A 13,888-nucleotide genomic window follows, 5' to 3' on the forward strand; every position below is an offset into this window, starting at 1 on the left:
GAACGCGTTAACGCCTGCCAAGGGGAGTGGTTGGTGCCTGTGCGGAGCTAGCAGCCGGCCTGAGAAGGAAGGGAGAATGTGATCCGGTGGAAATGATCACTATGGGGCGAGACAAAGCCCAGAGTTGTAAGACTGAAAGAGAATCCCGACTGGGAGACAGGAGTCCTGAGTTCTGGTCCTGGCTCTGCCCTGGACTCGCTGCCCTGAGGTGTTAAATTGCTTTCCTCCTCTTACGCCTCCAGGCTATGCGAAAGTTCTGTCCAAAGGCCGCACACAGCCCGTCTGACTGGGTGTCTTGATGAATTGAGATCTCTGTTATCTGCGCATCACAACCGGTGATCGTCTGGCTCTGTGCCCCTCAAAGTGGCCCATAGTTTTGTCCTGGGGGCCCGCCTGGGACGGAGTCGTCTATGGCGGGTCCCTAATGACACCCTATCCGTGGGGAACCTGGGGGACGGGAAGCAGCCCACAGACAAGCACGGTGAAAGGATCAGCGAAGGGCCGATCTAATTTAAATTCCTATGCAGAGAGTCTAACCTCCAGCAAGCAGTTGAAGAATCATACCCCCTCCTTGCCTAAAGAGGGTGCACAATGAATATTTGATTTGAGAAGGATCCATTTTTACAGGAAGGCCGTTTCCTTAGGTCCAACTATCAGGAATTTGCCTTTGAGTACTTCCTTGTTTGACAGAGTTGTTGCTCTTTTCTTCTCTGATGCAGATAGTAACTGCCCCTACTGAAGGCCCCAGGAGTGCTCCAGCCAGGTGTGGAAAGCTAGTCACGATTCTATGCTACTTGGTTCATTTTCTACACAGCAACAGAAGAGCCCTCCTGAGATTGCTATTACCATACCCCCCTGTCACTTTGCCAAGGCTGGCCAATGTGTGTTTTGTCATAGGCTGTCATGAAGCCCATGGTGGAGGAAAAGGAAAGGGGAGGCAGATGTTGAGGCCCCAGAGGCCGCAGTGAGAGCAGTTTAGTTCCTGAGGTGCCACGACTAAGGGGGCACTGCCCTGTCCCCAGGATTACAGTGAGCCACATGTCCAGCCCAAGAACCAGGAGGTATTCTTCCTCTCAGTGTTAATAATCAAACCATCCTGACACCAGCAGCCAGTTTTTATGGAATCCTGATCATTATTACCACAGTGGAGGGGTGACCTCATAGAGAGGCTACCCTCCTTCCTTAGTCACCCAAGCCTGTGAACTATGATTGTCAGTTGTATGTGGGCCATCTGCCCACTTAGGATGCAATTTTTGATGTGACAGACATTCTGGATGTCCAATTCCCCATGATGAGGTATGAGCCTTATCCAGCCCTTTTCCTGAGGGAAGCAATGTCAGATGAAAGACTTAGAGTTGCCCAAACTGGCTAGCCAGCTGCCACATGTACAGTATTGGTGATAACTGAGAAAGGTTAGAACATCGTGTTGCATTGTGAATTTCTACCATCGTTGGAACCAGGTCTAGCATTATAATTCCCTGACCCAACCTGTGTGTGAGGCCTAAACAAAGCCTGAGCACTTCAGCTAAGACAACTCGCCAAGGTGCCACCTTTAGCCTCACCCCTTTGATAAGCTGGCCAGGTCCCAGTAACTCCACTGTCAGAAACAGACCCCATCCCTTCTAGTGGTGCTGCTGCCTTTTGGACACAGAATCCAGCCCACAGACCCCTGCTTGGTCCCCTTTTTGCCATCCTATGGCAAAGAGGTAAGCATTTGGCTGAGGCAACTTGTTCATTCAGAATAAATTCACAGCTGCTTAAATTTAGTCAACAGGCCGAGTGTGTTGGCTCATGCCTGTAATCCCAGCACTTTGGAAGGCCGAGGCAGGCAGATCACGAGGTCAGAGGTCGAGACCAGCCTAACCAACATAGTGAAACCCCGTCTCTACTAAAAATACAAAAATTAGCAGGGCATGGTGGCGCACACCTGAAATTCCAGCTACTCGGGAGACTGGGACAGGAGAATCGCTTGAACCAGGGAGGCAAAGGTTGCAGTGAGCCGAGATAGCACCACTGCACTCCAGCCTGGGCAACAGGGCAAGACTCCATCTCAAAAAAAAAAAAAAAACAAATTGTCAACAGAGGCATAACTGAATGGTTAAACCAGTTTTCTTTTTCAATTTCTTTTTTTTCCTTTGTGCAGGGCTGAGGCTTCGAAGACCTCAGGGGACTTCTCTCAGTACTCACAGAAAACTCCTACACCCTCGGATGGCACAAAGGACTGTCTTCTTGCTCTTAGTCTGAGTGACTGCCAAGAAGGAAGGCAAAGGTAGAGAAACTGGATCTCTAGCTCTCCACATAGCTTCTGATCTCAGACCTTACTAAAACGCTTTCTGGGCCCAAGGACAAAGCTCACATGAACAAATGATTTTGAGTCATGAATGAAAAATCTTGCTCTTTCCATAGTAAAGAAGAATTAAGAGATGGACAGGTAAGCATGCACTCTTATTTGGGAAAGATGGTGTTGGTTTGAGATATATCAAGTATAGTAAGAATATATTAAGAGAATATTTGGAAAAATTTAGAAACCCTCATTATAGTTCTCTTTGTTCTATAAGAAGGAGCTTCTATTCACCTCAGGGTCAATTGCTTTTCCTAATAGCTTGTTTTGTAAGTGAGTTATGAGATTTTTGTTTTCTTTTTGCTTGGGTAGTGGGGAGAATTTCATTGAGGAATCACCCAAGAAATCTGTATTTCATTGATTTGGATCATTTACCTTACTAGCCTCTTCCCTGTGAAACGCTTGCTTTGGCCTCATCATCCTCAGGACTCAGTTCAATGTGATATGTCTTTGTATGAGCCGGGCAGCTAACCCTACACTGCCTTACCTTTCACACTACCTTGCCCACCCAAAAATGGTCTTAAATGGAGGCTGTGGGATTCAGTGGCCAGACTGGGACAAAGGCTTTGCTTTAGGTTTCCAGAAAGATTTTCTTCACTGTGGTAAGATGCGAACTGTTCCAAAGAGGGAAGTCTTTGGACACTGGAGGGGACTGAATTGGAGAAGGAAAGGAAGGATGAAATGAATCCCAGGTACACAGACGCCTGCAGGAAGTTGTTCAGCACAATGAATCACCAAATATTTTAGAGATAAAATTTCAACAAAAATTTGAGACAAATATTTTGTGCTTAGTACTGTGCCAATGGGTGTGAAACATATAAAAGAAATGTAACAGCCCGGACGCAGTGGCTCACACCTGTAATCCCAGCACTTTGGGAGGCTGAGGTGGGTGGATCACCTGAGGTCGGGAGTTGGAGACCAGCCTGGCTAACATGATGAAACCCTGTCTTTACTAAAAATACAAAATTAGCTGGGCATGGTGGTGCATGCCTGTAATCCCAGCTACTCAGGAAGCTGAGGCAAGAGAATCGCTTGAACCCAGGAGGTGGAGGTTGCAGTGAACTGGGATCACACCATTGCACTCCAGCCTGGGTGACCGAGTGAGACTCTGTCTCCAAAAAAAAAGAAAAAAGGAATATAAGAGAAGGTCCTTATACAGGCCTTTTGCAGAGGAACTTTTGCTGCATAAAAAGGTTACTGGACTTAGAGGTGTGAGACAGCATTGTAGCCCCAGCTAGTAAGGTAGGTTGCCTTGAGTAAGTGAAACTGACCTTGATCAGAGAAGAGGGTGGAGGTGTATTCTGTAGGAAAGCTACATGAATGAAGGGATGGAAGTGAGGAGAGGATCTGCAGCAGGTGTGTTGATTGTATTACAGTAGGAAATAAATGCTTAACCATCATGAGCTCCGTTACCAGGGAGTTTGGTCAGCTGTGGGGTGTTTTGGCCCCCATCCTTGCATCTGGAACATGAAGAAATGAAAGGTGTGTTTAATGAGCATTAATTGGAAAGAAAAAAAAAGCAGAAGGATATGAGTAACAGGATGATCTGGGATTCTAGGGCCTTGGCATAATACATTCACATGGTTCAAAATCCAAAAAGTACAGAAGGATATATGTATTGTGAAGAAACTGCCTTCCACCCTTGTCCCCCCAGCCACTCAGTTCTTCTGCTGGAGACAAAGCTACTGCTTCTTTGGGTATAACTATGAAAATGGTCTCTGTAGAGACAAGCAAATGTGCTTATGTACTTTTAAAAAAATAAAATGGTAAAATAGTGTATAGACTCTGTCCTTTGCTTTTTCACTTAATACATCATGAAGATTGTCCCATATTGCCTGTAAAGCACTTTCTCATTTGTCTTTATGGCTATATAGTATCTCACTGAGTGAATGTGGTTTTATTTGTGTAATCAGCCCATTAGTGAATATTTAGGTTTTTCCAGCCTTTTGCTATTATAAACAATGTGACAAAGAATCACACTATAAATGTAAACATGTCATTTTGCACATGGATGAATATATCTGTTACATAAATTACTAGAATGCAGTATCAGGCCCCGCATGTACAAACCGTGTATGATTTTGTTAGGTACTATCAAGCTGTAGAGGTGGTAACAGTTTACTCTCCAGTGTGTTATGCACTGTAGCCAATGTACATGTTATCAGACTTTTTGATCTTTGATAATCTGACTGATGAAACACAGTAGTTTTACATGACTCTTTTTTGTTTGTTTGTTTTTGAGATGGAGTCTTGCTCTGTTGCCCAGGCTGGAGCGCAATGATGCAATCTCGGCTCACTGCACCCTCCGCCTCCCAGGTTCAAGTGATTCTCCTGCCTCAGCCTTTCCAGTAGCTGGGATTACAGGTGCGCACCACCACGCCCGGCTACTTTTTTTTTTTTTTTTTTGAGACGGAGTCTTTCTCTGTCCCCCAGGCTAGAGTGCAGTGGCGCGACCTCGGCTCACTGCAAGCTCCGCCTCCCGGGTTCACGCCATTCTCCTGCCTCAGCCTCCCGAGTAGCTGGGACTACAGGCGCCCGCCAACACGCCCGGCTAATTTTTTTGTATTTTTAGTAGAGACGGGGTTTCACCGTATTAGCCAGGATGGTCTCGATCTCCTGACCTCGTGATCCGCCCGCCTCGGCCTCCCAAAGTGCTGGGATTACAGGCTTGAGCCACCGCGCCCGGCCTACGCCCGGCTACTTTTTTGTATTTTTTAGTAGAAACGGGGTTTCACCATGTTGGCCAGGCTGGTCTTGAACTCCTGACCTCAGGTGATCCACCCACCACAGCCTCCCAAAGTGCTGAGATTACAGGCGTGAGCCACCGTGCCCGGTGACTTTTTTTTTTGTTCGTTTTTTTTTGTTGTTGTTGTTTTAAATGAATGAGGTTGAGCATTTGTTCATATGTTTAAAACCAATTTGTGATTGTGCAGGATGGCTTGTGTCTATAATCCCAGCACTTTGGGATGCCAAGGTGGCCTGAGCCCAGGAATTCGAGACAAGCCTGGGCAACCATATGTAGACCCCATGGCTACATGGGCATGGTGGTGTGCACCTGTGGTCCCAGCTACTTAGAATGCTGAGGTGGGAGAATCCCTTGAGCCAAGAAGTGAGTGAGCCATGATCGTGCCACTATGCCCCAGGTGGGGCAACAGAGTGAGAGTCTATCTCAAAAAAAACCAACATGGAGAAACTCCATCTCTACTAAAAATACTCTACTAAAAATTAGCCGGGCGTGGTGGCGCGTGCCTGTAATCCCAGCTACTCAGGAGGCTGAGGCAGGAGAATCGCTTGAACCCGGGAGGCGTAGGTTGCGATGAGCCAAGATTGCGCCATTGCACTCCAGCCTGGGCAACAAGAGCAAAACTCCATCTCAAAAAAAAACACAAAAAACAAAAAAAACACCATTTGAGTTACCTTTTGTGTAAACCACCTATATCCTTTTTCTAATGTTTCCACTGGGTTGGTCTTTTTTTTTTTTTTTTTTTTTTTTTTTTGAGATGGAGTCTCACTCTGTTGCCCAGGCTGGAGTGCAGTGGCGTAATCTCAGCTCACTGCAACTTCCACCTCCCAGGTTGAAGCCATTCTCGTGCCTCAGCCACCTGAGTAGCTGGGATTACAGGCATGTGCCACTACATCTGGCTAATTTTTGTACTTTTTAGTAGACATTGGGTTTCACCATGTTGGCCAGGCTGGTCTTGAACTCCTGACCTCAAGAGATCCTCCTGCCTTGGTCTCCCAAAGTACTGGGATTACAGGCGTGGGCCACCGCGCCAGGCTGGTTTTTCTTTTTTGCCTTAATGATTTTTTTTTTCTCTGAGATTAAACTTTATTAAAGTTACTTTTCCAGAAAATTCAGTAAATATGGTAACATAGGAACAAACTTAGGCTTATAAGCCTTTTAAATTTTTACATAATCTGTAATGATGTTGATCAGGAAATTCTTTCATTGGTAGAATTCTCCATTCTCCAGAATTGTATCACCTGGGAATATTCTGGGCTTCTTTTCAATGATGCCATATGGTTTTTTTAGATACATGATACTTCGTGGTGCTCTACATGGTTCAGAGAAACTTCTCTAGTAACCAACTATAGAAATGATGTTGTTTTTTTTTTAAACGGTAGAGACAGGGTCTCCCCATGTTGCCCAGGCTGCTCTCAAACTCCTGGGCTCAAGCAATCCTCCTGCCTCAGCTTCCCAAAGTGCTGAGATTATAGCTGTGAGCCACCACACCTGGTGATTTTTAGGATTTTAAAAGAACACATTGAAAAATTAGCTCTGTATCTGTGAAATGAGTTACAAACAACTGGCCGAGTATTTTGGTCGGTTTTTTGTTGTTAATCTGTAGCAGGGGATAGGTTTGGCTGAGCAGAAAGGCCATAGGAAACTGCTTCACTAAACTTCACTCACCCAGAACCCTCAAACTTTTAAAGAGCCAGGAAATCGGTATAAAATTTTTGAGATGACATTAACTAAGCTTTTTGCAGTTTTTCCTAGGACCAGATTAAACAGAAGTTTTCCTTTACAGTGTTCATTACGGTTGTTATCTCTGGAGTTCATCCTTTTTTTGTGGTACTGGGAAAAGGTGCGACATTTACCTTTGCAGGGACGTGGATGGAGCTGGAGGCCATTATCTTTAGCAAACTAACACAGAACAGAAATCCAAATACCACATATCCTCACTTATAAGTGGGAGCTAAGTGATGAGAACACACGGACACATAGAAGGGAACAACACACACTGGGGCCTATTGGAAAGTGGAGGGTTGGCAGGGCCCGGTGGCTCACGCCTGTAATCCCAGCACTTTGGGAGGCCGAGGCGGGTGGATCACGAGGTCAGGAGATGGAGACCATCCTGGCTAACATGGTGAAACCCCGTCTCTACTAAAAATACAAAAAAAATTAGCCAGGCCTGGTGGCGGGCGCCTGTAGTCCCAGCTACTCGGGAGGCTGAGGCAGGAGAATGGCGTGAACTCGGGAGCTGGAGCTTGCAGTGAGCCGAGATCATGCCACTGCACTCCAGCCTGGGCGACAGAGTGAGACTCCGTCTCAAAAAAAAAAAAAACAAAAAAAAAAAATAAGAAAAAGAAAAGAAAGTGGAGGGTGGGAGGAGGGAGAGGATAAGGAAAAATAACTAGTGGGTAGTAGGTCAAATACCTGGCTGATGAAATAACCTGTACAACAAACCCCTGTGACCCAAGTTTCCCTATGTAACAAACCTGCACATGTACCCCTGAACTTAAAAGTTAAAAAAAAAAAAGGTATGACATTTAAACTATTATCTTTGGGGGATTAATATGTGCCTGGGAGATTGACCCTTGTCTGTTTTACAGGGCGAAAGAGTGTCTGCTGGGTATTCTCCATCATATGACAAGGACAAGAGTGTTCTGGCTTTCAGAGGAATCCCTGTGTGTATCACCCACAACTTGGTACCTTCTGCAAGGGCTTTTGTTGTGTGTTACTGTGTGGTGCCAGAACTGTGCTAGACCCTGGGGACACAAGGGTGGCATAGACCTTAGCTTCCAGGAGCTCACACTTGAGGGGAGGGTGTATGGAACACAAACATACAAAACAACTTCTATTTAATAAGATAATTGCCATAATGAAGCAGGCTATAAAATGCAGAGAGAATACCAAAGGCACACCACAGTCTGAAATGAGTGTATGAATTTTTGTTTATTTACATTCAAGGTGGACATACACTTGTCCCCAACATCACCCAACTTCCACATCATAAGTTGAAATTTTCCAGGTACCTCAATTTAAAATTGACTTCAAGGCCAGGCACAGTGGCTCATGCCTGTAATCCCAGCACTTTGGGAGGCTGAGGCAGGCAGATCACTTGAGATCAGGAGTTCAAGACCAGCCTGGCCAACACAGTGAAACCCCATCTCTACTAAAAATACAAAACTAGCTGGGTGTGGTGATGCACACCTGTAGTCTCAGCTACTCGGGAAGCTGAGGTAGGAGGATCACTTGAGCCCAGGAGGTGGAGGTTGCAGTGAGCCAAGATCAGGCCACTGCACTCCAGCCTGGGCAACAGAGTGAGACTCCATCTCAAAAAATGAATAAATAAAAAGTAAAAGAAAATAAAATTGACTTCAGTCCACCCATCAGGGCACACTAGATCGTTTTGGCCTCCAGTGTCAAGGACATTCAGTACAGAGGATGGGAAGTGTTTGTGTATATGGGAGTATGTGGATTCTATCCTTACGCTAAAGGTCAGCTGCCTCTACAGATCTCAGAGTTGAAGAACCATGGCATTCTCCAGGCTCTGACCACAGAAGCTAATGAATGGGAGCCACGTGGTAAGGTTCCCTTCAGGGCCCTTGGAGTCTGGGTGGGACCCAAGTCAGACCTTCCCATGCATCTGCTGTTCATCATTTGAATTTCTCTCACTCCTTGTCTTTCAGAATTTTGTAGATTTATCATTCCTTGGGGAAAAATAGAATCAACACTGAATTAGGAATCAAAAGACCAGAGTTCTGATCTTCCTCTGCTAGTGGTTTACTGTGTGCCTCTGGGCAAGCCATATGATCTCTAATATTAGTACCTCCCTTATCCTCAAAGGGATGTTATGAAAATGAGACACCATATGGGAAAAGCCTTTGAAAAGTTATTCTACTTTATCTGCTTTGCAAGGCGCCTCCCCATATGATATTTAAAGTTCACTCTACTTGCCAAGTGATTATGGAGAAAGGTACACTCCAGCCTGGCCAACATGGTGAAACCCCATTGTATTAGTCTGTTTTCATGCTGTTGATAAAGACATACCCAAGACTGGGAAGTAAAAGAGGTTTAATGGACTTAATTTCCACATACCTGGGTAGGCCTCACAAACATGGTGAAAGGCAAGGAGGAGCAAGTCACATCTCACGTGGATGGTGGCAGGCAAAGAGAGAGCTTGTGCAGGGAAACTCCTGTTTTTAAAACCATCAGATCTTGTGAGACTTATTCAGTATCATGAGAACAGCACAGCAAAGACTGGCCCCCATGATTCAATTATGTCCCACTAGGTTCCTCCCACAGCACATGGGAATTATGGGACTTACAAGATGAGATTTAGGTGGGGACACAGAGCCAAACCACATCACCATCTCTACTAAAAATATTTTAAAAATTAGCCAGGTGTAGTGGTGTGTGCCTGTAATTCCAGCTACTCTGGAGGCTGAGGCACAAGAATTGCATGAACCCAGGAGGTGGAGGTTGTAGTGAACCGAGATTGTACCACTGCACCCATACCTGACCACTAGAAATATGAACTTCAAAAAAAATACTCTTTTTTTTTTTTTTTTTTTTTTTAGAGACAGGGCCTTGCTCTGTCCCCCAGGCTGGAGTGCAGTTGTGCAATCATAGAACTTGTGGGTTCAAGCAGTCTTCCCACCTCAGCCTCCTGAGTAACTGTGTACCACCAGGCCTAGCTAATTTTTTTCTTAAGAGACAGGTTCGTCGGGTGCAGTGGCTCATGCCTGTAACCCCAGCACTTTGGGAGGCCGAAGCGGGCAAATCACGAGGTCAGGAGTTCAAGACCAGCCTGACCAACATCGTTAAACCCCGTCTCTACTAAAAACACAAAAATTAGCTGGGCATGGTGGTGCACGCCTGTAATCCCAGCTACTCAGCAGGCTGAAGCAGGAGAATCGCTTGAACCTGGGAGGCAGAGGTTGCAGTGAGCCAAGATCATGCCACTGTACTCCACCTGGCAGCAAAGCAAGACTCCATCTCAAAAAAAAAAAAAAAGAGAGAGACAGGTTCTTGCTGTGTTGCTCAGGCTGATCCTCACCTTAGCCTCCTGAGTATCTGGGAATATAAGTGTGAGCTTCTATGCGTAGCTAAAAAATATTCTAATATAGGAACATCATTTGGACATCTGTGAAGTTTCTTTTAATGGAATTTTATCTTTATGGTGACAAACCCAGCATTAATACATTAATAATTTTTACTTTAAATGCATATATATATATATATTTTCTTTCCAGAGACAGGGTCTCACTCTGTTGTCCAGGCTGAAGTGTAGTGATGTGATTATAGCTCACTCCAGCCTTGAACTCCTGGGCTCCAGCTGGGACTACAGGCGTGCACTACCATGCCTAGCTAATTTTTAAAAAATTTTATGTGGAGACGATCTCATTATGTTGCCCAGGCTGGTCTCAAACTCCTGGCTCAAATGATCCTCCCACTTTGGCCTCTCAAAGTACTGGGATTACAGGCATGTGCCTGTATCTCTGGCTAACTTAAAAAAAAAAAAAGTAAAAAATAAATATAGGCTGGGCACGGTGGCCCACGCCTGTAATCCCAGCACTTTGGGAGGCTGAGGCGAGCGGATCACGAGGTCTTTACAGAAAATACAAAATTAGCCAGGAGAATCGCTTGAACCCGGGAGACAGAGGTTGCAGTGAACCGAGATCACACCACTGCATTCCAGCCTGGGCAACAGAGCGAGACTCCTTCTCAAAAAAAAAAAATATATAATAAATAAATAAAAATAAATGTAAAAAAGAATTAATAAGCTGACTCAATTGGCAGTGCTCTTGACTATATGTGTAAGTGGAAGAGAGCTGAAATAAAGGAGACGATTATAAAAAGGAAAAAAGATAAAGAACCTAATTAATGTGAGCTGTGTTAATTATCCTGAATGTTTGTCCTTTGCCCCCGTGTTCTTGTGTTGGTCAGGGGAAAACAGTATTTATGTCACACGTAGGAGGCATCTCCCTCATTCCAAGAGAAAAGGAGAAGAAGCTCTTAGCGGTTTGGGCATTTGTGTTGAGTTTTTAAGCACCAGCTTGCTATTGCTGGTGGAAACCTTGAACTTTTGTTGACTAACCTGTTTTGACAGCATATTCCCACCCCCTTGCCGCTGTGGTTCCTGCTCCTGGCTCACAGACTTTGATCAAGCTGTTTGTAGGCGAGGGTGTATGGGGTTGGGGAGGGACTGGTTAAGTTGCTGGTACATGGGGCTCTGACAGGTGAAGAATCAATAAATCAATAAAGCTGCATGAAGGTAAGAGAGTGAAGGATCCTGTTCAGCTTCATAATAAGCATTGCGTCCTGCTGTTCTACTCTTCCCCCAATCCCTTTTTTTTTGAAACAGAGTCTCACTCTTGGCGCCCAGGCTAGAGTGCAATGGCACAATCTTGGTTCACTGCAACCTCTGCCTCCCGAGTTCAAGTGATTCTCCTGACTCAGCCTCCCAAGTAGCTGGGATTACAGGCACCCGCCACATACCCAGCTAATTTTTTTTTTTGTATTTTTAGTAGAGACCGGGTTTCACCATGTTGGCCAGGCTGGTCTCAAACTCCTGACCTCAGGTGATCCACCCACCTCAGCGTCCCATAGTGCTGAGATTATAGGCATGAGCCACTGCACCCAGCCTACTCTTCCCTTTTTGTTCAGCCACTTTGTCCCTCCTTTTTAGCTCCTATGCTGAAAGTAAGTTTTATTTTCTTGATCCTCCAAGGTTGAATATTCTCTTAAAGCTGTCTTAGAAACTCCAAGGCTCAGTGTCTGCTACTCTGGACTGGAGCAGGTGAGATGGAATTTCCTAGAGGTCCAGATATTTAGGACCCTAGACCCATCTCACCCGCTGCCTCTGTCCATTGCCCTGCTGGACCTGAGCCCACACCTATGTTGATAATAATAGCTTACCTTTGGCCCCATGCTCTCCTAGGAAGTAGAAGAATTACCCCATCCTCACAACAGCCCCATGAGGGGTTACAGATGATAAGTAACTTGCCTGAAGACATACAGCTAGTAAGAGGCAGAGATGAAGCATTCACATGTAGTTTGGCTCTCAAGTGTGCTTTCAGTACTATCCTCTACTGCTTCCCAGCCGCTTTCTCTTCCTTATTATCCATTAGTGTCTGGTAGCATTTCATTTAATCTGCAGGTATATTCTCCCAACAGTTTATTGTCATGTGATGTTCTCAGCCAAGATTGTGAGGCAGAGAGGAGCTGTCCCAACCTACTATACCACTGAGGCTGGAGAGATCATATTTTTGGTATTAAACTGGAGTCTCTCCATCCTTCACATTGTTGATGTCCTCTGTAGCAAACTGGAAAAGTCAGTGACAGAAGATGCCGCTAGCAGTTTGAGCCAGAGAATGACAGCTCTGGTTTGGAGAAAAGGGCTGGGTGGTGGCTCTAGAAAGCCCATCCTTCTGCTCTTCTTTTTTTCTCACCCTTATATTGTGCTTTCATTCATTCATTCATTCATTCATCAAACGTTTGTTGAGCACCTATTATGTGTCAAGCTCTGTGCTAGGCTCTGGAAAACCTGCCCTCACGTAGCTCACTGTGGAGTAGGAGAAACAATGACTACACTATGATAAGCACGGGTTGTCAGGATCTCACAGAGCAGTGGCCCCTCATCCAGACCGATGAGGTCAAAGAAGGCATCCAGGCGAGGATGGTGTCAGAGCTAACTGAAGAATGAGAAGGAGCTGCACCAGCAGGGGTTGGAACTGAAGATGGCAGTGCCCGGAGTCTTGATTCCAGCAGAGGGAGAGCAGTCTACGAAAAGGCACCGAGGGTGGGAGAGGGCAGAGCACATGGAGGAACTTCAGGTAGTTCTGGATGGCCCTGGGAAAAAGCTAGAGAGGTAAGAAGAATCTACAAATGTTCCTCAAGTTACATGAACTTCCATCCCAATAAACCCATTGGAAACAAAAAATAAAAGTCGAAAGTGCATTTAAGGCTGGTCCGAGTAGAATGATTTTTACAACGAATTGATCACAACGAGTTACAGATGTCTTTGTTCCTTCTCCACTCCCACTGCTTCACCTGACTAGGCTTTAAAAAAACAAAAAATTTAAAAACAAAAAGAGAAGAAAAATGCATTTAATACCCTGATAAATCCATCAAAAAGTCAAACAATTGTTAAGTGGAACTGTCATGAGTTAGGGAACCATCTGTAGATTGTGAAGTTATGTGGATACTGTGCTGTAGAGTATGGGTTTTATCTTGAGGACTGTGGAGAATCCCTGGAGGGTTTTGAGCAGTGATGTCGGATCTTACTTTTCTTTTCTTTTCTTTTTTTTTTTTTTTTTGAGACAGAGTCTCGCTCTGTTGCCCAGGCTGGAGTGCAGTGACATGACCTCTGCTCACTGCAACTCCGCCTCCCGGGTTCAGGCATTCTCCTGCCTCCGCCTCCGGAGTAGCTGGGATTACAGGCGCCTGCCACCACGCCCGGCTAATTTTTTGTGTTTTTAGTAGAGACAGGGTTTCACTGTGTTAGCCAGGATGGTCTCGATCTCCTGACCTCGTGATCTGCCTGCCTCAGCCTCCCAAAGTGCTGGGATTACAGGCATGAGCCACTGCACCCAGCCAATCTTACTTTTCAAAAGCTCACTCTAGCAAACCTGTGAGGAGAGGATCAGAGGGTGTTAAGATCCAAGGCAGCCGAATGTGGTAGTGCGTGCCTATAGTCCCAGGTACTCAGGAGGCTGAGGCAGGAGGATTGCTTGAGTCCAGGAATTTTGGGCTGTAGTGTGCTATGCCGATCACGTGGCCCCACTATAAGTTCAGCATCAATATGGGGACCACCCTAG

The 13,888-nt window shown here is 45.5% G+C and overlaps 1 protein-coding gene across 4 annotated transcripts in view; it reads left to right on the top strand.

Moving 5' to 3' along the window:
• ELMOD3 (ELMO domain containing 3) overlaps positions 1-13,888 on the top strand; it is a 40,822-nt gene that overhangs the window by 169 nt on the left and 26,765 nt on the right. For 2 of the 4 annotated variants that reach the window (XM_055241500.2, XM_055241504.2), the window contains exons 2-4: positions 2,144-2,431; positions 7,676-7,750; positions 8,581-8,650. In XM_055241500.2, coding sequence (XP_055097475.1) covers positions 2,378-2,431; positions 7,676-7,750; positions 8,581-8,650 — 199 coding nt within the window. In that variant the 5' untranslated portion in view covers positions 2,144-2,377. Of the gene's footprint in view, positions 1-242; positions 336-719; positions 1,062-2,143; positions 2,432-7,675; positions 7,751-8,580; positions 8,651-13,888 lie in introns of all 4 variants that reach the window. The other 2 variants (XM_055241501.1, XM_055241502.1) reach the window with 2 other exon arrangements.

Source organism: Symphalangus syndactylus, chromosome 14, assembly GCF_028878055.3.
Source record: "Symphalangus syndactylus isolate Jambi chromosome 14, NHGRI_mSymSyn1-v2.1_pri, whole genome shotgun sequence".
Lineage (NCBI taxonomy): Eukaryota > Metazoa > Chordata > Mammalia > Primates > Hylobatidae > Symphalangus > Symphalangus syndactylus.